At 42.5% G+C, this 22201-nt stretch overlaps 2 protein-coding genes across 7 annotated transcripts; one reads left to right on the top strand and one right to left on the bottom strand.

Annotated features, from left to right (window-relative positions):
- Window positions 1-439: 439 nt before the first annotated feature.
- On the bottom strand, window positions 440-12665 carry LOC135489038 (tetratricopeptide repeat protein 1-like). 5 transcript variants are annotated; one of them, XM_064774122.1, is made up of 6 exons: window positions 12276-12665; window positions 4578-5235; window positions 3630-3803; window positions 2724-2909; window positions 2255-2309; window positions 440-1786 (listed from the first exon to the last, which is right to left on the bottom strand). In XM_064774122.1, the coding sequence occupies exons 2-6, from the start codon at window positions 5226-5228 to the stop codon at window positions 1671-1673; spliced, it is 1182 nt and encodes a 393-aa protein (XP_064630192.1). In that variant the 5' UTR covers window positions 5229-5235; window positions 12276-12665; the 3' UTR covers window positions 440-1670. The 5 variants fall into 5 exon arrangements, with proteins under 5 accessions (XP_064630192.1, XP_064630189.1, XP_064630191.1 ...); XM_064774119.1 differs by lacking the exon at window positions 12276-12665 and adding an exon at window positions 12214-12251; XM_064774121.1 differs by lacking the exon at window positions 12276-12665 and adding an exon at window positions 11060-11182.
- On the top strand, window positions 11381-21817 carry LOC135489037 (O-phosphoseryl-tRNA(Sec) selenium transferase-like). 2 transcript variants are annotated; one of them, XM_064774117.1, is made up of 10 exons: window positions 11381-11586; window positions 13124-13278; window positions 14356-14474; window positions 14771-14929; window positions 15730-15883; window positions 16900-17002; window positions 18064-18193; window positions 18900-19085; window positions 19648-19741; window positions 20134-21817. In XM_064774117.1, the coding sequence occupies exons 1-10, from the start codon at window positions 11473-11475 to the stop codon at window positions 20429-20431; spliced, it is 1512 nt and encodes a 503-aa protein (XP_064630187.1). In that variant the 5' UTR covers window positions 11381-11472; the 3' UTR covers window positions 20432-21817. The 2 variants fall into 2 exon arrangements, with proteins under 2 accessions (XP_064630187.1, XP_064630188.1); XM_064774118.1 differs by lacking the exon at window positions 11381-11586 and adding an exon at window positions 12133-12188.
- Window positions 21818-22201: the final 384 nt, after the last annotated feature.

The raw sequence follows: 22201 nt of genomic DNA, 5'->3' as shown, positions 1-22201 counted from the left end.
AGGCCATTGTTTCGTCAACCAATCATTTTCGCAATAGGCACCTCACACTTCGTCCCTTTTTTGGGACAAAGTACTGGTCTAGTACTGAGGAGTAACTATCAAGAATCGAACCTATGACCAACGCTCTACACCATCACACCATCGCATTGAGGAGTTATTATCCAGATTCCACCCCATGACTAACGTACTGAGGAGTAGCCTCAGTAGGCCCTATATCTCAAGAATCGCCATCCGCAATATGGTCATGGAGGTATTCCGTGGACGCGTTAGCCCCTTGTTTATTTTAGGAACAAAAACTGGCGGGGTCAAAATAATGATCACTCTCCCATTTTGCTCGTTGCGTTAACCAGCACTTTGCGTTGCGCAAAGTCCAGTAAGCCAAAGTCGAGAAATCAGTTTTTCTTAACTTCCTGAACATCTTACTAAAGTAACAGCTGGATCGATTTCAGTTATATATTTATTCATATTCATAACATATATATTAACATAAATTTCTGAAATTACTAAAGACCACAGGAACAAGCATACAGTTTAAGCTAACTTTCTGAAATTAACTTGGTATCATACTCAGCAGACCAAATCCATAAACGTCACTCATTGTAAAAGGTTGTGTGTGCCCTTAAATGATTAGTTTGAACAAGCTCGGAGACCCTATACAAATACATCCCTATTGCTTCTAGCACAACTGGAAGGACAGTGGCTCATTCAGGGAGTGGTGCATCCCATTGAAATTCAGTTGAACCTCTCTATTAGGGACACCCTCGGGACAGACAAGTGCTGTCCTTAATAGAGAGGTGTCCGGATTAGAGAGGTCAAATTGAATGGAAACAACCAATTTGGGACCAAAACAAGTGTCCTTAATAGAGAGGCGTCTGCTAAGGTAGGTTCCACTTTAGTTTGATGTGGTTGACCAAAAAAACTGAAACGAACATATCCATTTTACTGGGTGAAAGCTACCCTCACAACGGTCTATAAACAAATAACATGGTGCAGGAACACAAATACTGTGGAATTGCCTTTAGTGGAAAACGCTCTTTTTAGGACAACCTCTCTACTGAGGACAATAGTTTTGACCCAAATTAGTCGTTTCAATTCAATTTGACCTCTTTAGGACATAAAAATAGTCCATCAAGGACAGCACTGGTGTCCTTAATAGAGAGGTTCTACTGTGTTGAAAGTTTTAGACAACATCAAAGCTTGGCCTTCGAATATATTGGACTTGACTGGATGAGCATTTTTTTTGTTCGTTACATCAGAAATCTGTAATACACATTACCAACAGACTTGGAACTTACTCTCTAATCAGGACACCTCTCTGTCTCACCTCCCAGTGTCGAAGGTGTCCTCAGTAGAGAGGTTCTACTCATACTGTATTTTGAGGGCAGGCAATTGCCTCAAAGCTTGACTTGAATAATACAGGAAAACCTTGCTCATATCGGTCGCATTTTCTGTCTGTTATCTATTAAACACATCACCAACACAATTTGCACTTGGGGCATGGAAGATATGTCTGTTCAAGGTGAGGATCAGGTATATAAAGTCTGATTTGTACAATCTGCTGGTGTTTAGCTTATTATCTGTCCGTGAAAGGAGGAGACTTTAGGTCTGATGTTCACTGTTGGTACTCTAGCAAAGGGTTACTGTAGCAAATAGTACTATCCTAGGCAGTATCATCTCTTGAAATTCATAGAATATCCTCCAGTGTTTGGGTCTTGATTCATTTGAAAGCTATCTGTAGACAGTCCAAATGGTTTCAGAATCATATTGCCGAGGTCCTTTAGTTTACCTGAAAATAGAAAGGTTATCAACCATGTTGAAAATGGCAAAGATGAAAAACAGGTTTGCATGTTGGTGCATGGAAGCAGTATTTGTGACGAATATTTTGTCAAAGCACCTTCCCATTATGTTAACAGCCCTTTGAAGATAAAAACCATTCATACAGCTCTAAAACGCCTTGGAGCGGTATGGTCATAGTGTCCTTATCAAGGACACATAGACAAAACAGCAGCTATTCTTCTGATAGTTGAACCCACGACCTCCTGATCAGATGAGCCCAGTGCTCTCACTGCTATGCTAGTGGTATCCCTGGTCATCAACTCACCCACTAACTACATGTGAGAGCTTACTAAGTACTTAGTGTGGTGGAATCTTCTCACTCTCGCTCTCCAATATAGAAATTCTTATCCGAGTTTTGTATTGATTGCTTGCTTGCTTGATTAATTGATTGATTGATTGATTGTCTTGACGAACCTACCCATCATCTCTTCTTTTAATTTTTCATTCCGCTCCTTGATCTGGTCTGGCAATCGCTGCAAGGAATAACACAAACATTCATCCCAAGCTACTTAAGTTTCTCACCTTTACTTGCCATGGTACAGACACCAGATGCAAGGAACCTCGGTTTTAAGTCAAATTTGTAGCACTCAGGACTGTGAAGAGCGTAAAATTTTAGGCCTTAGAATCCCATGCTGGTTTATCCAGAAATACAATCTGGGTTCTCCTGTGATCATACCCTGTAACATGGTAGCCAATGGTGTTATAAAACCACTAGGCCATACCAAGTTTGTCGTGCACAAAAAAATTATGAAAATGGCACAGAACTTGTTATTGCAAAAAGATCTGAATATTCTAAAAAAAAGACCAACACACATTGGCAACAGACAAATTGCGACGGAAACCTACTCTTAACTGTTATAAAAACTTGCAATGAAGCTGAAACTCACCATACAAGCTCGCCTTGCAGAAATAATTGATGGATCAATTTCTAAAACCTTCTGATAGTCGACTAATGCCTCATCCAACTTTTCTGTCTTTTCGTGCAGCTCAGCTCGTCTCAAGATGCATTTCAAGTACCCAGGATTCAACTCCATGGCCTTTGAGCAGTCTTTGATGGCATCTTCATATTCTTCCTGAAAAATTCAAGTATGGAGTTATTAAAACCACTTTCATTGGTACTACTACGCATCATTCTGTGGGTTGCTACAGTGTCATTCCGGGATGGGACTCCGACCAATTTCCTGCCATGATTGCCGCTTCAGTCCTCACAAGGTGGGGCTCTGCACCCTTTTCACATGCTGTGCTGATCTACCGTTGTTGTGCGAATATCCATCCTTCACCGCCGATAAACTCGCCCCTGATTGGCCGTCAGAATGGCTGTTACTACAATATTGGTTGTCTCCGTGTATTCCCTTCCTTTCCCACACGTCCATATCACAACAACACTAACATTACACTCATTGATGTCGCACGAGACACGCACTGAAAGCTATCATCGGTGGTTGAAGACCAGGTGTTCAATGAGTAATAACAGTTATTGCTTGGGCGGTTCCAGGCATGCTGACCCGACACAAATGCATTGTGTGTGTTGTATACATGTAGAAGAAGGGTAAAACTGTTCATAAACCGAGGTTGGCAATATTGATTCAGGGGGTCATTCAAATACTTTGTGTCGAGCAATTTCATTGGCCACCCGTTGATGAGTGTGCGTCTGACGGATTTCCCACTCCATCGGGTCGGCGGTGAAATGAGGAGACTTTAGGATTGACATTCACCGCCGGAAAGTCGGCCAGGTTTTCAAGACTTTTATCACTAGATCCACAGGGGAAGGTGCAATAACATTTCACACTCACATCTCTCATTCGACAAGCTGCCCTATTGGAATACATGATGGATCGCTCCTTAGGAAAACATGTCGGACACAATGCTAGGGCAGCTGTGTACTGCTCTTTAGCCTCCTCTATACACCCCTGCTTGAACAGCTCATTTCCTGATGTCTTCAGCTCCTGTGCTTCAGCCTTTTTGTCCTGAAAAAAGTTTAAAAGTTTAAAGGGGGACTATAGGCAGGAGCAGGGGGGCTAATTTGGCCATCTTCTGGCGACTGATATACACAGCAAGGGCCCTGGGTCGTGTCAGATTCAGCACTAGATATATTCCTCGTACAAGCGTGAATCAATTTGACGTACTGTGAGATGTGAGAGACCCATATTGGCGACTTTGTGTAGTTTTATCTTGCCTGCCTCGCTGCTACCTATATTGTCCCTTTAAAAGATAGTAAATAGTAAATATTCTTTAATAAATTCAAATACATGTTCTCTTAGTGCTGAATAAAATGTGCTCTATAGTCTTTGTACTAATTGGCGAAACCTGTACCGGCAAATGACAAATGGAGCGACTTTGGACAATGGGATAACTATGAGTATGAACACCCCCCAGAATGAATTGTTGTGATGGTATACATCTGTAGCGGGATGTTCAAAGTTACCCCACAGTTCAAAGTCACGAGGGTACCGGAAATTTAACACCCAAAATAAGAAAATATAGGAATAATAGTAATACAGCAATCATACATATCGTCATGAAAATCCCCATGATTTTAACTAACCTACACCTACTGTTGATGTCAGCTCACATCTCAGAAAACATGAAATGGAGGTACATTTACAGTCATAAACTTTTAAAAACATGGTTTATAGCTTGATAATACAGCGCCCCCCCCCCCCCTCCCTTCCCCCGAATTAGTAATTTGTCATAGAAAATTAAGATGACATCACCAACTATTCCACAATTTCTACACTTACCTCCTTCTCTTCCTCTGACCATGTGGCTTCCAAATCCTTCAGAAGTTGATCTTCATCAATGACAATTGGTTCCACAGGATCGTCTTCCATAGTAGCGCCCTCCTCCACTGCTTCCTGAACTAATTCATCAACGTCAATAACAGGCTCGTTATCAGAGGCTACTGCAGCACCAGTGACATTACAAGGATCACGAATAGTGCTGTTATCAGCTGATTCTGATTCGCTGGGGAGACTAGGATTTGAGGTTGTGATATCACCAAACATTGGAAGTCGATCAGAGGGACCTAGATTTGGAAATGTTTCGGAAGCTTCCCCAGGACAATTTTGAGCTATTACATCATCACTTTGTATCGTTTCTGAAAAGTCTGTATTGTCTACCACTGTTTTCACACCAGTTGCCCTAGCCCCTGGCGCTGAATTTTTATCGATGTCTTCCACACTATTTTTAGGCCTTTCCTTGTCAAGTTCAGCTTTATGCATTGCTTCTTCTTGGAGTAGTTCAGCTTGTGCATCGTGGAATTCATCGTCATCAGAAGAATCGGAATACTGCAGTCTCTCCTCAAATTCTTTCAAGAGGTCCTCTGTGGTCTCATCTGGCTGTTCCAAACTAGCTGCAGAATACTGGTCACCAGAACTTGTTTCTTCTGCCATCTTATTCCTGAAAAAAGATAGCCAAGTCATTATTGAGATCAACTAATTCGACGTAGTCAGAATGATTACACAATGATAAGAAGACGGCACAAGATTCAACTGCAAGTAGTCAAGTTGTCCTGTGGGCCTATAGTATAGCAGATACAAGAAATACACAGCAGCCGCATATACTGATACAGCACCCGGCAGTGTCCATAGTCAGCTTAGGCCTTCTGACGTGTTACTGAGTGTGCGTATTTGATTTGTTTTGGCGCTGATTCCTCTTCTTCGAAAAGGCCTATTGAATTTGGCCACGGCACGTTTTCGTTAGTATAGTGCAGACAGTTCGCTAGAACTCGTTCAATGTTATTACACTAGCACTCTAGCAGCTCTCCTTGATTTTTTGGCCGCTCAGCATGCATTCCCGACTCCTGGTGGAGATCGGAATATACTATAGACTCAGACTTACATTTTATCAACTTTTACCATCCACCAACCAAGCCTTTATCTGTTCAACACGCGCCTGGGACTAATGGTCTGCTTAGACTGAAACCCAGTATTGGAAGAAGAAGAAGATGCCTAGTGCCGAGGGTATCAGGCTGTTTCGCTACATTGCCAGTTCGCGTGACAAGTCGTTTCGCTACATGTGGCGGTCGTTTCGCTACATGGTAGGTCGTTTCGCTACATGGGTGGAGTCGTTTCGCTTCATGATGGGTATGGTCGTTTCGCTACATGGAGGACGTTTCGCTACATGGGTGGAGTCGTTTCGCTACATGGATGTAGTCATTATTTTTACTCTATTTTACCCTACTATAATTCCCGGTGGTGACTACAAATTTATTATAGCACAGTTTGCCGGTAAAAAAACTTATACGGTTTGATGGCGCGCAAGGGGTTCTTGTCGTCCTGGCCTGGGTTAGGCCACATAAAAAAAAGAGTTGGTGATCGTCCCCGCCCGCCCCTACGAAAAACGCCCGGCCCCATTTTTTGTTAAAATCCTAAAAAAGTTGGTATAATGTTCTCTGCTATAGGGTCAGAATTGCATGGTTCGAATTGACGTTTCAAATCGTTGACGACGGGACTAAACGGTCAAGAAACAAATTGATTGACAGCCACGGTTACACGTACCACGTTATGTGCCGTCGTAATAACAATACTACAACTGATTGGCAATGCACGATCCGGCCGAAGCATAATCCGTGTTGCGCTATGGTGACACAGAAGGGGGACCAATTTATTGTTGGGAAAAATGCGCATAACCATCAAGCACAACCAGGTGCAGCAGTCGTCTCCAAGATAACCGCGTCCATGAAAGATAAAGCCGCCGAAAACGTGTACAAGTCAGCATCCGCTATTGTGACTGAAGTCCTTCTTGAGCACGTGAACTCAGGTCCATGTCCTTCGCTACCGAAAATGAGCTGCTTAACCAGAGCAACTAATCGCTTTCGCCAGAAGAATCGCCCGCAAGATCCCACAGACTTAGAATTTGAGCTCCAAGAGGACCACGTCGCTGAAAATTTTTTAAAAGCTGACATTAATGTCCGAGATCGCCGGCATTTCATCTTCGCAACAGATGAACAAATCCACCTCCTGAGTAAAGCAAAGACCTGGTACGCTGATGCCACGTTTAAACTTTGCCGGTCGCCCTTCAAACAGCTTTTCTCTATTAACGCCTTCGTCAAGAGTGGGGAAGACACTAAACAGTTGCCCCTCGCGTTTGCATTGATGTCCGGCCGAAAGAAGCGCGATTATAAAGCAATCTTGCAAAGGTTGAAGGAGATTGTCGGAGAGGTTCGCGTCGATAACATCGTTATTGACTTTGAAAGTGCCATGTGGGGGGCTTTCCGCCGAGTATTTCCAGGCATCAAAATCACAGGATGTCTGTTCCACTGGACCCAAGCAATTTGGCGGAAAGTCCAAGAACTCGGCTTGCAAACGGCCTACGCGAACGATAAAAGTGCACACGACTACATAAAGAAGTTAATGGCCCTACCATTCCTTCCCGCCGACAGGATACGCGAGATTTTCGATGTAATGAAAACAAGGGCAACCTCGCAGCCTCTGTCGCAATTGGTAACGTACATCGAGAATACGTGGTTCGATAATCCGAACTGGAATGAAACTTCTTGGAGCGTGTACATGTCACCCATACGGACGAACAATGACGTCGAGGGGTGGCATAACGCGATAAACAGACGGGCCGGAGGACGCAGCGGACTCCCTTTCTACCAGTTGATCAACCTCTTGAATTCAGAAGCGCAAATTGCGCATCTTCAGGTACGGCTGGTTTCTGAGGGCAAGTTGCGCAGAATACAGCGAAAGAAGTACATTGCGCTTCAAAGACGTATCTTTAAGGCATGGGACGATTACAGCGACGGGGAGATAACGACAGAACAGTTGTTGAGAGTTTGTTCGCACTTGAATGGACCAGTAACCTCATAGACATCCATTCGCGTTGGCTCGCTCAATTACGTCTTATTATTGATTGACAGGGGTCATTCAACCGCACTTCAACGCAGATTTGGAGGCCTTTGCAAGGCCTTCGCGTTGGCTCGCTCAATCGTCTGCATCCGTGTATACGTACTTATTATTGATTGACAGGGGTCATTCAAACGCACTTCAACGCAGATTTGGAGGCCTTTGCAAGGCCGTCGCGTTGGCTCGCTCAATCGTCTGTATCCGTGTATACGTACTTATTATTGATTGACAGGGGTCATTCAAACGCACTTCAACGCAGATTTGGAGGCCTTTGCAAGGCCTTCGCGTTGGCTCGCTCAACCGTCTGTATCCGTGTATACGTACTTATTATTGATTGACAGGGGTCATTCAAACGCACTCCAACGCAGATTTGGAGGCCTTTGCAAGGCCTTCGCGTTGGCTCGCTCGTCTCCACCCATGTAGCGAAACGTCCTCCATGTAGCGAAACGACCATACCCATCATGTAGCGAAACGACTCCACCCAAGTAGCGAAACGACCTACCATGTAGCGAAACGACCGCCACATGTAGCGAAACGACTTGTAGCGAACTGGCAATGTAGCGAAACGACAGTAAGAATTCGTGCCGAGTGTTGTGTAGGTATCAGGCTGTTTCGCTGCATTGCCAGTTCGCTACCAGTCGTTTCGCTACATGTGGCGGTCGTTTTGTTACATGGTAGGTCGTTTCGCTACATGGGTGGAGTCGTTTCGCTACATGATGGGTACGGTCGTTTCGTTACATGGAGGACGTTTCGCTACATGGGTGGAGTCGTATCGCGACATGGATGTAGGTCATTTCGCTACATCATAGGTAGTTTCGCTACATGGGTGGAGTCATTATTTTTACTCTATTTTACCCTACTATAATTCCCGGTGGTGACTACAAATTTATTATAGCACAGTTTGCCGGTAAAAAAACTTATACGGTTTGATGGCGCGCAAGGGGTTCTTGTCGTCCTGGCCTGGGTTAGGCCACATAAAAAAAAGAGTTGGTGATCATCCCCGCCCGCCCCTACGAAAAACGCCCGGCCCCATTTTTTGTTAAAATCCTAAAAAAGTTGGTATATTGTTCTATAGGGTCAGAATTGCACGATTTATTTCTTTATTTTTATTACTTGCTTAGAAATATCTGTAGGCCATGCACATTTGTCTCTTTTACTTTTTTGAGGGCCCTGAAAAGGGCCGTATATCAATGCTGCACCAAAGGCCTAGCGCCTCCTAAGGATACCGCCCCGGATTTCTCGTGCCAGTCTGTGTTGTCCGTCGTCGTTGAGATGCACACCATCACTCTTCATCAGCGACTGCCGGTGGATAGACTTAAGTTCGATTAAGTCGATTCTCTTATCTTTTCTCAATAACGCGTTGATCTTGGCGACACATTTGTTGTACTTCTCTGGGACTCTGTAGCGACTCTTGCTTGTGTTGAATCTTTCCATAAGCGAAGTTATGCTTGCTCGTGGCCCCTGCTTCTGGCACTTGCCGACCAGGTTCTTCAGTCGCTTGAAGACTTGTATCGGCTGGGGGCACATAGATAAATCGTTCCCGCCGATCGCAAACAGCACGTGATCATAGCCCCTTTATTATTGATTGACAGGGGTCATTCTTACGCATTTCAACGCAGATTGGAGGCCTTTGCAAGGCCTTCGCGTTGGCTCGCTCGTCGTCCGTATCCGTGTTCGTACTTTATTATTGATTGACAGGGGTCATTCTTACGCATTTCAACGCAGATTGGAGGCCTTTGCAAGGCCTTCGCGTTGGCTCGCTCATTTGTCCGCATTCGTATTATTTATTTGACATCCCCCCCCCCACTCAGCACTTCCACGCATTCGCTCATTCAACTCTGCACTAAGTGCAGACGGGGGGGGGCTCGGTCGAACTCTTTTTTCCCTTTTTATTCTTTCTGAACCACTGATTACAAAAATGGGCCTAAGCGACTAGCGCATTTTTTTCCGACTGACACTCTTAGAACCTTGGAACCTTTTTTTCTAAGAGTGGTGAGTAACCCCCTTTTTTTTATGAGACTGGTGGTGTCACCTCCTCGTGGTCAGTCTCGGTAATGCGTTGCTATTATGCACGTAGCTAACGACACCGACTTTTCAAGCAACGGGTATAAAATCAAAGCGATTCCTGGAACTTTAACGGCATGGCTTTAATTGCAATGTCCGACTTGTCATAATCGTGTTGTTGTTAATTAGCCACCATTTGTGTCGTATATCACTGGAAACGCCCGATTCCCGTGAATAAGGACAATCACAATGTATTACATTACCAAAACAAAAATGTGTCGGAAGGAACTATATGGATGGTCCCATCGCACCCCCCCCTCCAGCAGTATGACACAGAAGGGCTAGTTGACTGTCCACCGGGGGGGGGGGTTGGGGGGAGCTTCCCCCCAACGCACTGGTAAAAACCTATGTCGACGGAGGGGGGTTTGGGGGGTGCCCCCCCCCCCCATTGTAACAGCTGTAGTTGTTAGAGCTTGGACTTAATAACATATGCTCGTAGGGGTTTGGGGGGAGCTTCCCCCCAACGCACTGGTAAAAACCTATGTCGACGGAAGGGGGTTTGGGGGGTGTCCCCCCATTGTAACAGCTGTAGTTGTTAGAGCTTGCACTTAATAACATATGCTCGTAGGGGGGTTCGGGGGAGCTCCCCCGACCTAAAGGGGGGCTCACTAAGTCCTCGACTTTACATATGAATTAAAACCGCCAGTATTACTTTTGTAAATAAGTGTGGAGGACTTTGTTGGTAGACATTTGTTACGTTTTTATTTCGTTACCCTATAACAAACTTTTTTTGGAACGAACAGAACATTTCCGAGTTTTTGTTTCAAACTTTTGTCATGCACCCGCACACTTAGCCCGTTCAAACTGCATGCGGCAAAAATCAAATTTGGTTACTACGCCGTGAATAATGATGATGATGATGATGATGATTACCCGAAGACGAATCTGTAATTGTACTATACTCGAGCATTTTTTCCCTAAATTCACAACAGATATTTAGCCCGGAGTTTAGCACAAACTTGAAAAAATAATGACTCCACCCATGTAGCGAAACTACCTACGATGTAGCGAAATGACCTACATCCATGTCGCGATACGACTCCACCCATGTAGCGAAACGTCCTCCATGTAACGAAACGACCGTACCCATCATGTAGCGAAACGACTCCACCCATGTAGCGAAACGACCTACCATGTAACGAAACGACCGCCACATGTAGCGAAACGACTGGTAGCGAACTGGCAATGTAGCGAAACGACAGTAAACCGTTGTGTAGTGTTAATTTTCAGTTTCTGTTCACCATAAACATAAAGTTTGTTCCATAACTGAAGGTTATAATGATATGATTCCGGTTCACAGTGATACCTACTCTAACCTCTGATTATACTACAGAGCACAATTTACAATAAACCACCTAATATTTGAGAAAACATGAATTTAGTTAGAATTTTCTGGATTTTCTAAAAGACCGGAAGTTGACATTCAGAAAGTGCCCTCTACGCATGTGCGTAGCAGACGAAAAATATTATTGCGCAGCATATAGTTCTTTGATTTGAACAATATAACCACAAAATTCGGCTCTAACAAAGGGTAGAAATTACTCAAAACAATTAAATTAAGTACTTACAGTTGTTCAAGAATATTAGTATCCTTTTATTTCAGTTTTATAAATATCAAATTTGGCGAATTGGCACAAGTATTTGGTGTGCTCTTTGGCCCTACAATTTCACACTTTTTGCAATTATCTCAATACAAATTCCGGAATTGGGCAAAATCAACATAATGAATGATCATAATTTCACGTTGTGTGAAAGAATTATACCTTCAGCTTATGTTGATCAGGCGCTTCAAGCCAGGCGATCGCGAGAAAACCAGATAAAAGTACTTCTAGAGCACGTAAGAAATTTCTACACTATCACTCAGCTCAGCCTCAGGGTGTCCCAGAAAAATAGCTCAGAGACAGAGTCCAATTTCATCCCACTGGCAGGCATCGCCGATTTTTTTATCAGATGCTGCTTATTGTACAAAAATTTGCTCGCACAGGGGTTCAATCTTCCACTTATTGCTCTTTATGATCCAACTGACATTGATTTTGACATCATCACTGACATCAGTGCATACCTGGCATGCCAGCATAGAACTAGGCTAGTAGTATGTCATACAACACTTCAGTTCAGAACTCTACTTTGGACCCGGATATGACAATGTCATTGCATAAATCCTTCAAAGAAAACTCGGAACGAGTTTGGAATCCCCGATCACACCCCAAAAAAAGGTCATCGGTTGACTAACCAAGCACCACTGTTCAATGGATTTATAGTTGAATGCGATCAAACTACGTCATTTCCGATCGGGGATTCTAAAGTTAAGCCGAAAACTCTGCATTGCGCTCAACTGCAAAAAATATCATGTGCGCAACATACTGTTTTCTTTGAGTTTGAAGGAGATGATCGAGATAGCGTTTACAGCTGTGCGCAAAGTTTACATGTACCATGGAGGTAAATTATTAAGACTTAATAATACCTCCATGCATGTACCATTGACATTGTCACTCATATCCAGGACTGAATTTCGATGTGTCATACTGTTGCCCCGAAGAGGCCTCATTTCAAATGCTGTTCCTCATCATCAACAAAACATTCTGAAGAGTGAAGTTAGGGAGTCTGTATGGCATGAGAGACCCGATGCCGATGGCTGTCCTTTCATTGTCTCCATAGTCATATTCGCTGAAATTAAAAAAGGGAAGGGTTCTCAATTAATGCATGAATGCATTTTAAGATTTATCAATGCATAGACATGGTAGACATGATAGGGGTCATGTTTCAGTGGGCTTGCTTCTTAACTTATCTAATGAGTATTATTAAGTGAACCAAACTGTTAAAGTCACGTTCTGAAGTGAGGAAGGATAAAATCTCATTACCGCCTCTCATTGGCATATCGAGGAGAGCATGTTCTCTCAACAGCTGTCAACAAAATTCACAACACATGTGCTGTGACCGAGATCATGAGATAACAATATATTTTGTTGACACAGTCATGTGCATTGTTGAGATCGGGCTGCTAACATGCAGCGCATGCACATGCGCATCTGTTTATCATTGAAACAATCTTCCCCTGTGTATCTAGTGTCTGGTAGATAACTGGGTTGTCAAAGGATAGTAATCTGCTCCTAGTCATCAGAATGGGCTGCTGAATAGTTTTAGAAATTGCCTTATGAAACATGACCATGGTGACTTGTGACAGTACTGTTAAGGTAACGGTGATGTAATAGTTCATGTAGATGACTCTGGTTTTGTTTCAGTCATGTCAGGGAAAGTAGTACGAGTGTCTGTTGATATACTTCGTCACGTTTCTCTAAATTGAAAAGAGACTATCGTTTATTTATCTGTTTAAAAAGTTGGTGTTTATACGATGACTCGCTATATTATTTCAGAGAAAATGGCCTGAGGAAGGATGGGATGAGGCTACCATTGAGATGCTGCTGCAGGAGCTGTCGATGATGGACAGTAACAACTTCCCAGGCAACTGTGGTATTGGAGAGAGAGAGGCAAGGTTTGCTTCTTCCTTAGTGGCTAGAAGACACTTCAGGTCAGTGGAATAGTTTTTTGAGTCAAGTTTATTTCAACATTTCAAATTTCACACACATTTCATATAATATTTTAAGTTTCATTTGGAGATATGAAATGTCAAGGCAATGTCTACTAAGAGTTAAGTTCAGATTTAACTGGTAGATTTAAAACCTACTGTGTTTGATGCACAACAAAATAATAGACTCGACATACTACAGGGGGACCCAGAGTTATCTTCCCTTGCACAATAGAATTCTATTGTGTATCCATTGTGTGAGGGAAAAAAATTCTGGGCCACCCTGTAGTACCGGTAACCTGGGTTGATAAAGTGTAAGGAAAGCCAAAATCTAAGAATTGTGAGAGACAAGGAAGTTCTGTTTAGAACAAAAACAGCTCCAAAGAGGTGTCAGCTAAAATGGGGAATAAAAAGCCAAGGAAGAAGAAGAAGATAGACAAAAGGTGCAACATTTCAAAGCTTTCTGGCCAGTTGCCCCCTACTGGTATTATCAAGTACAGTAGAACCTCTCTATTAAGGACACCCATGGGACTGACAACTGCTGTCCTTAATAGAGAGGTGTCCTGATTAGAGAGGCCGAATAGAATGGAAACAACCCATTTGGGACCAAAATTTGTGACCTTTATAGAGAGGTGTCCGCTAAGGGAGGTTCCACTGTATATGAAGTCTTTTCCATACTCAGTCTTATACTAGACCTAAAAGTTATCTTGTAATCATTTTTCTCCAGCAAAAATCTTGCTCAATTTAAACTTGGCACACATTACATCTACCAATCAGGTTCTCCACTATGCTTTTTGTCCAGGCGCAGCACCCGGGCAGAATCATCTTCCCCACTTCAGCACCCGGACAAAAAAGTTAGCACCCGGACAGATTCATAGAGTTGGTAATGGTTTTACTGTTATAGCACCCAGACAGATTTTGCTGCCAACCTGGACAGAACTGAAGTGAATTCTCAATTGTGTCAAAATATGGCGACAGCACCCGGCCCAAAAAAATTGTTGGGGAGAACACTGCCAATGTCTCGAAAAGAATCTCCACTTTTTCCATTGCTCTCAGTCTAATAACCCTTTCCAATTTCAGACTGGGTCATGGTATTGGTCGCTCAGGAGACATAACTGCCATTCAACCAAAGGCTGCTGGCTCTAGTCTTATCATGAAAATCACAAATAGTATGGTGCTAGATCTGTTAAAAGTCACAGGTAAGTTCTCCTTTTTGGATTCTTGAAATTGCCTTGTGAAGTTTTCAGATAATCAATCAGTGACAAGGTACACCTGAATTTTATCAGAAATATTTGGCACCTTTTATAGAGAGGTGTCCTCATTAGAGAGGTCAAATTGAATGGACAGACCCAATTTGGAACCAAAACTAGTGTCCGCAATAGAGAGGTGTCCGCGAGGTTCTACTGTACGTATTCATAAAAACTGCATTTTTTTCGTGGACCACCCGTAATTATGGACGGCGTACCCCTTTAATACTGCTAATCATTTCTTCCAGGTATTCCTTCTGTCGCTGCCTGTTTTGTTGTTCCCATGGCAACAGGCATGAGCCTCGTCTTATGTTTTCTGACGCTGAGACTTCAGCGCCCTGGTGCTAAGTATATACTCTGGCCTAGGATTGATCAGAAGTCGTGCTTTAAGTCAATGATTACTGCAGGTGAGAAAAATCTTTAAAGGTAAAGTCAAAGGCCTTCAGTCCCTGTCCTATTATTCGATAAATTTAAGATCAAAATTTAGAGAGCTTGTAACAGAAAATTGGAACAATGACACAGTATAAAGGATTGAATCTGGAATATATTCCTTTGAAGGAAGTCTTAAGCAAATGTAACGAAAATAACCTTTTGGTAAAATCTTCAAAAAGGTTTTAATGCAACGAGAAAAAGTATGCGAGCATTTATGGAGATGGCAGCACTGTACTGCATTTGATGGCCTCGCAGCGTAACAAATATTCATGGTGTGCCACGTAATATTATGGCACTTGTACCAGTTTGCAGTAGGCTACATGTATGTTAATATCAAATTAAAATGTATATTTTTGGGTGTCTGACATGTATGTTTTAATATCAAATTAAAATGCATATTTTTGGGTGTCTGACAGGAAGTGCAGGAGGGCATCCACACTGTAGATTTTTGTCCATGTTCGGTAGAATTTCCATTTGAAAGTTCCATTGAAATTTGTCTGCAATCACTTTTACAAAGTATTCACTGATTCTATACTCCACATCATTAAAAAAGGGCACTCTGATTTTTAGTGATTTCTCACAGAAAACGAAATTTTTGAACAAAATAAATTTCACCTGAAACTACCAAAGTATCTAAAAATACTTGCTTTGCCAGAAACCGATTTCAATTACCATTTGTAGTAAAATACTGACCAATTTTTCCTGCCATTTTACTAGACTTGTTTTGCGAGCTGTGCCATTTTTCTTGAAACGGAGTATAACTGCATCATTTAAGGGTTTGAGCCTGTTGTGATTGAGAACATCCTTGAAGGCGATGAGTTGAGGACAGATATGGCAGCATTAGAAGCAAAAGTAGAGGAACTGGGTGCTGAGAATATTCTGTGTGTAATGTCGACGACGAGTTGCTTTGCTCCAAGAGCGCCCGATAGGTAGGTCAAAACACAATCATCGATGAAATATTTCTTCTTCATAACGTTCAATTTTCTTTTTATGGCTAAATTAATACGACAGACATGACAGAACCAATACTACCGACATGACAGAACCAGGTGTATGTCCTTTACAATAAACGTGGCTGTCATGTTCCTCCCTAGATCCCCAGAGCTTTGACTCAATCGATGCACTGTTTCGACGTGTGGCCAGTCTCTTGGTGTTCCAGAGTGGGCTGTCCTAGAGCACATGCTCTGGTGTCATGATCTGGCACATTGATCTTGCACCTCTAGACTCGGCCTTGTTCATCCTCTTGAGGTGGGCTGTAAGTCTGCAGGCCCGTCTGTAAGGTCTGTCCTTATATGAAAGATGGTGGTCGCCACTCTTCTGTCTGATGCAATATTCAAACTGCGAATATAACACCACCAAGACAAGAAATAAATCCCTGACTCCAACTTAAAGATGAACTGTAGTCCAAGAAGGAGGGCCCCACCTCTTTATTTCATCTATACCATGGAACTTTCTTTAATAGAGGAATGACATTGATTCCTATCCAGAATGAGAAACTTTATAACTTAATAGTTTGTGGTCCAATAAACCATGATTTATGACATGAGTTGGGAATCTATGCATAGATTCCCAACCTAAGCATAGATTCCCAACCCATGTCAAGTCCATGTCAACTCTATCCATAAAAGGTTTTGTATTGTATGGAACCAGTATCTATATTGCCATCTTTTGGCAATAAAATCTCTCATTGGTCCTTACCATTCATTGTGACCTCTCTGTATTCAGGATGCCTCTTCTCTGCAACATGCTTCCATCCCATGGGTGGTGTTTAGTCTTGATATTTGGATTCCTCCATATCACATCAATCAATGGCAATACCTTATTGATTTGTTGGGTTGTGCAGAAGGTTATCGGATGTTTTTGATGACCATATTACAGTAATCGCAACATACCTACATAAGTGTTATTTACAAGTAATCTGAGTAATATCCTGTTTTTATTCCAGACTCGTGGACATTGCCAAATGTTGTGCCAAAAATGATATTCCCCATGTACTCAATAACGCTTATGGAATCCAATCATCGTCAATCACTCATCAAATACAACAGGTGAGTTCATCGAGTGCTGGTAATTTGGGCTGTCAGTGTCAATAGTGCCGCATAGGAAGTTGGATATGATTCTTGATCGATTCTATTTGTGTTGATAGTGTGTCAGCGGACGGCTTTGTGTGCTGTCAAAGTGGCATTGTGTAGGGTATAAGATCAGTGTTGTTCAGAAATTAATATCGGCCGACTGACCCCTGTCATCTCAGAGGACCTGGTTCTGACAGAAAAGATGGCTGTTTCGCTGACCTCAACCCAGTCAGATGTCATATGGACGTTACAATTTCCTCCTCGGAAAGGGGGCCATTTTGAGTTCAAAACTCGGGTGTATAATTCCCAAGGAAATGAAAAAAGGGTCGATTTTTGGTTCATCAAGTTCAAAGGTGCAGTTGAAAATTTTTTCCTGGATATCGGGATGAAAACTTATTAAGAATGCAACAGTGGCATAATAAATATGTTGAAGGCACAAGCAGGCTATGTAGTGTGCTGGTATTTCTTTCAAAAATGGCTTCCAGCAGAAAAGCACTCACTCAGTACCCGCGATGGTGGGTCAAAATGTATTTGGCAATCTCCAAAAGAAGGGTGTCATTTTGTAATATGGGTACAAGCACAACCCCCTTAAATTTGCTGAGTGGGAGAAGGGACTCCAGACACTATGCTTGTATATTACGCCAATGATTGTGCTTTTCTCCATCTAAGGTCGTTTCTAAATTACCAGAAATTCACCATTCTAATAATGACTGAGTTGTCAATCAAATTTGAATTTGGATAAGATTGATGCTCAGTAGTACTGACTCCTGTCACGTCTAAGGTGTTGTGAGATGTCAGAGTGCCAGAGTGAAGAAGATCAATCTTTTGAATTAACATCGGCGTCTGTCACTTACAAGGCCATGTCCCTCTGTTTGTTGTCATGCTCCTTGTGTGAATGACAGAGGGCGGCTGTTTCTCTGACAGTGTGTCGATTTCATCAAGAGGTTGTGATTTGTTCCAGCATTAATTTTCAAAGTGCCTGTTATTTATGTCCTTAATAGAAAGGTTCTACTGTATTTTCTTTGTTATCTTTCTAGGCTCACAAACACGGCCGTCTGGATGTTTTTGTTCAGAGTACTGACAAGAACCTATTGGTGCCTGTCGGAGGGACTGTGATAGCTGGCTTCAAGCCAAAATTTATTGATGAAATAGGAAAGACATACCCCGGTAAGATGGCAAAATGTCAATGTGTCTTGGATAACTCTGATGTCATCACCCGGAAAATTTCTCATTAAGGCCAAATTGTCTCCATAAAACGGGATTGTGTTTCAGGACATGATAGCAAACTTGAGGTATTTGTTGCCTCACCAAACGCCATGAAGGTGGAGCTAAAATGTAGGCCAAAAATGAGGCAACACACCAATAGTGAGGTGTCAATTTCTACTCCAAAACACAATTTTGACTGCTTTCATATTTTGCACCAAACCAAGCGGTTAATGGTTGCCAAACCATAACCGCTGCTGTGAAAATGAGGCACAGTGCACGCATAGTGCATTTTACCCTGTAAAATGTAGTTCATTGTAATCAAGATGTTTTAGAATTCCTGGCCAGGATTCCTTTTTATTCTGCATTAAAGGGACACTATCGGCAGCAGCTAGGTAGGCAAGATAAAGTTACACAATGTCGCTAATAGGGGTCGCTCACATCTCACAGTACGTCAAAACTATTCACCCTCGTACAATGAATATATTTAGTGCTGAATCTAACATGACCCATTGCCGCTACAGTGCATATTAGTCACCCGAAGATGGTCAATTTAACCCTGCTGCTCCTGCCTCTAGTCCCCCTTTTGAGGAGCTGGTCTGGAGCATGAGTCGGATGTCAAATTGCTCTCTATATGAGTATGACTAAATCCTTATGCTGTATTTTTCAGGTCGCGCGTCGGGGACACCCTCTCTCGACGTCTTCATCACGCTGTTGTCCTTGGGGGTCAAAGGTTACAAGAACTTGCTTAAGGAACGTAAAGAAACTTACAAATATTTATCGGAAGAGTTATCAAAATGTGCCCAGCTCCATGGAGAAAGATTGCTGTCTATTCCACACAATCCTATATCAGTGGGTAAGCTCGTCTCCACAATAAATCATGGGTTTCTGTGACTCTTGACCATTCTGATACATGACGGGAAGGCCAAGACAGATGGCTCAGTGTGAATTACCAGAAACTGACCAGATAACACTTGAGATCTAATGCCAGTCTGTCTCTTGAATCCTTAGTTCAAAAGTAGGTCAGGGAAACTGTGTCTGTCTGAGGACAAAAAATAAATTGAAGCCATGGAACTTCTCATAGTGGATACCTCTGTTGGCTGGACATCCTTTCCTGGGGACACTGCTTTTGATCAGAAACTGGTCTCCTGTGGATTTTACGCCTACTTTTTTCACACCAGGGCTAGGTTGATGAAAACGTCTTAACGTGAAAATTTCAATGGGTTTAACTGAAAGAGATAACGTCCTTAAAGATACTTAATGTACCGTTAGGGATAACGTGACTTTTGTGCTTTTGAACAACCGGGCCCTGGTTAAAACAGATGCCCTCTTTCCTTGACCGAGGCATTGAAACAAATATTACATAAATATTCTCTTTTAAAACTGGGTCGTGATCAACATTTTCGTCTCGTCTTCAGGTATGTCGCTTACGCCACCCAATGGCTTAGAGAATAACAAATCAGTCACGCAATTTGGTTCGATGCTGTTCACAAGATGTATCTCAGGGACAAGGTAATCTTATACTTTCGTTATGAGTATAACTGTTCTCCCTGTTTCTTCTTTCATGTACAGCATAGCAATCCAGCTGTTATAAATTATCAGAAGTCAGTATTCCAATAAAGAATCTTATTTTAAGGGACAATATAGGCAGCAGCTAGACAGGCAAGATAAAGTTACACAAAGTCGCCAATAGGGGTCTCTCACATCTCACAGTACGTCGAAATGATTCACGCTTGTGTGAAGAATACATTTAGTGCTGAATCTGACATGATGCAGGGCCCTTTACTGTGTATATTAGTCACCTGAAGATGGCCAAATCAGCCCCTCTCCCCCTGCCTATAGTCCCCCTTTAAGGTGTCACCAGTTCGAATTGTTCTGCTTATCCTTGCTTCTCTCTGCTTCAGAGTTGTGCCGCCAGGCGAATCGAAGACAGTCAGTGGTTACACTTTCACAGGATTCGGATCCCACATGAACCGTTACCCATGCGCCTACCTCACTGCTGCTGCATCGATAGGGATCACGAAAGCAGACGTCGATCTGTTTGTTAAGAGACTGGATAAAGTTCTAGTGAAATGGAAAGAACAGTTCAAAGGAAAGGTGTTGGGGATGGCAGCCTCGCCTTTACAGGACGATGATAAATCGGACAAGATAAAAAAAGAAAATGGTGCTTCAGGAAATGAAAATGGTGCAACAGAAACCTAATTTTAATTTAAAAATGTAGAGTTCAGATGCAGAAGCAGGAAGCAGGCCTTTATCATGTTTATAGCATCACTTTTCCCTTGATGAAATAAGAATACTATCAGAGTGTCTGCTTCGAGTTGCCAGATCGCACGGGTTGATTTTCTTTGCCCTCAGAAAGCTCAAGACAGCATGTCGAGAGTTTTCAGGCCGGAGAAAATTAACGAAAAGACAGCAATGAATGTGACGTGAAGTTGTGAAGGGGGAATCGCAGATTGCATCCTAGCTCGTGCCATAATTCCTTCAGACTTTCTTGCACTTTTTTTGTTTAAAACCACAGATCTTTATGTCCCGGCTTCCATGCCCCTTTGGGGAGTCTCAAGATCAGTAGATCAGAGGCTGTAATGGCCTCAGTTGCTCTCCTTATACAGTGATATCGTCTGGTGTGATAGTGATGGTTCACTGCTGAGAGATCGGGGAGACCTCTCCTGTTATCTAGATGTACTAATTCCTCAAGCAGTCAGTGATACAGAGGTGACTGTGATTGATCTTACATTCCAATTGTTAAACAGTTAATGGTGTCGCCCTGGAAAATCTATTCCCCAGATTGCTGAGAAACTTATCGGGCCTTCCAAAACTTACCGAGCAGCCAAACCTAGATGGTGCTACTTGAGCCCTGGGAGAATGGCTGCCTCACTAGACAAATGGCAAAAATGTGCAATCATTGGTAAATTTTCTGAAATAAACTGTGACCATCTGGTAACAAGGACATCATATGCACTGAATTTCGAGGTAAATTAACCAGCAGGTTACTCCATGGTGCATGCATAAAATCAATCCACTGATGGAAACGCCAGAGGAGTATAAGGGAGGTTACCAGGACGTGTTGGCCTTAATGTTAAGTCCAAGTGGCGACGTGTGCAGACGATTGATCCAGGAAGACTCTGGAGAGTCTTTTGGCCTTGGCAATTGTGCCATCTGGGGCGATGTACATAAGTTCTAGGACATAGATTGAGAAGTCCTGGAGGCCATGATGATCTGGGAGGTTGAAATGATGTCCTATGACATCCGTTGCAATGTTTTTGGTAAAAAACAATCCATGCTTATTTTCCAATTTGTTCGCTAACCATAGGACAAACCACCAGCGCATTTTTCTCCATGTTTGATTGAAATCAGTGGCTTGAAGAACCTCATTACCAGATGAACACAACAAAAGACTTCTACAAGACAGTTTTTCCAACTTTATTGAACAACATTTTCCTTTCCAAGGACAGGTCAGCTCAGCAAACTGGAAGGCCTGCCTGATTCTCGGCGATCTGGGGAAGTGCTTCTCCAAGGTGGGTAAGGGTGGTTAAACTGCTGTATTAGGGAGCTAAGAGGTATAATGTTAAGGAACCTTACTTATATGAAGACATCCTTATATACCAGTGTTTTTCAATGTTTTGGGTATATGTAAATGACGTAGGAGTAAAAAACCATGAATCTTTCAAGACGGTCAAAAGGTCTGTTGCTCAACTGGTAGCACCATCACCAATTAATTTCATGTCCTCGAGCAAGACATATATACCTAATTTGGAAGTTGGCCTGTGATTGATTAGTGTTATCCTATATGTAAGTAAAGATTGTCAAAAAAGATCTAGCAGTGGGTAATGGCCTTGTTTAAAAAATTTTTTTTACAGGAAATGATATTGTCTTCAATGTCACTTGATTGTGACTATGGGAAGTGCCATCGTCTTCACAATGGCTTGATTGTGACTATGGGTAGTGACATTGTCTTCACAATGGCTTGATTGT

The sequence above is a fragment of the Lineus longissimus genome, chromosome 6, assembly GCF_910592395.1.
Source record: "Lineus longissimus chromosome 6, tnLinLong1.2, whole genome shotgun sequence".
In the NCBI taxonomy this organism is placed as follows: Eukaryota; Metazoa; Nemertea; class Pilidiophora; order Heteronemertea; family Lineidae; genus Lineus; species Lineus longissimus.
Note: the sequence above shows the minus strand (reverse complement) of the source record. Positions and strands in the feature narration are given on the sequence as shown.

Excerpts from the sequence above, each read along its gene's own strand:
- LOC135489037 (XM_064774117.1), top strand. The coding sequence starts at position 11,473 with ATGAATGATCATAATTTCACGTTGTGTGAAAGAATTATACCTTCAGCT. Across the intron at positions 11,587-13,123 it reads TAAAAGTACTTCTAGAGCAC|AGAAAATGGCCTGAGGAAGG; the intron begins GTAAGAAATTTC and ends ATATTATTTCAG. Across the intron at positions 13,279-14,355 it reads GTGGCTAGAAGACACTTCAG|ACTGGGTCATGGTATTGGTC; the intron begins GTCAGTGGAATA and ends TTCCAATTTCAG.
- LOC135489038 (XM_064774119.1), bottom strand. The coding sequence starts at position 12,236 with ATGTCAATGGTACATGCATGGAG. Across the intron at positions 3,804-4,577 it reads GGTCAGAGGAAGAGAAGGAG|GACAAAAAGGCTGAAGCACA; the intron begins GTAAGTGTAGAA and ends AACTTTTTTCAG. Across the intron at positions 1,787-2,254 it reads ATTAAAAGAAGAGATGATGG|GTAAACTAAAGGACCTCGGC; the intron begins GTAGGTTCGTCA and ends TTCTATTTTCAG.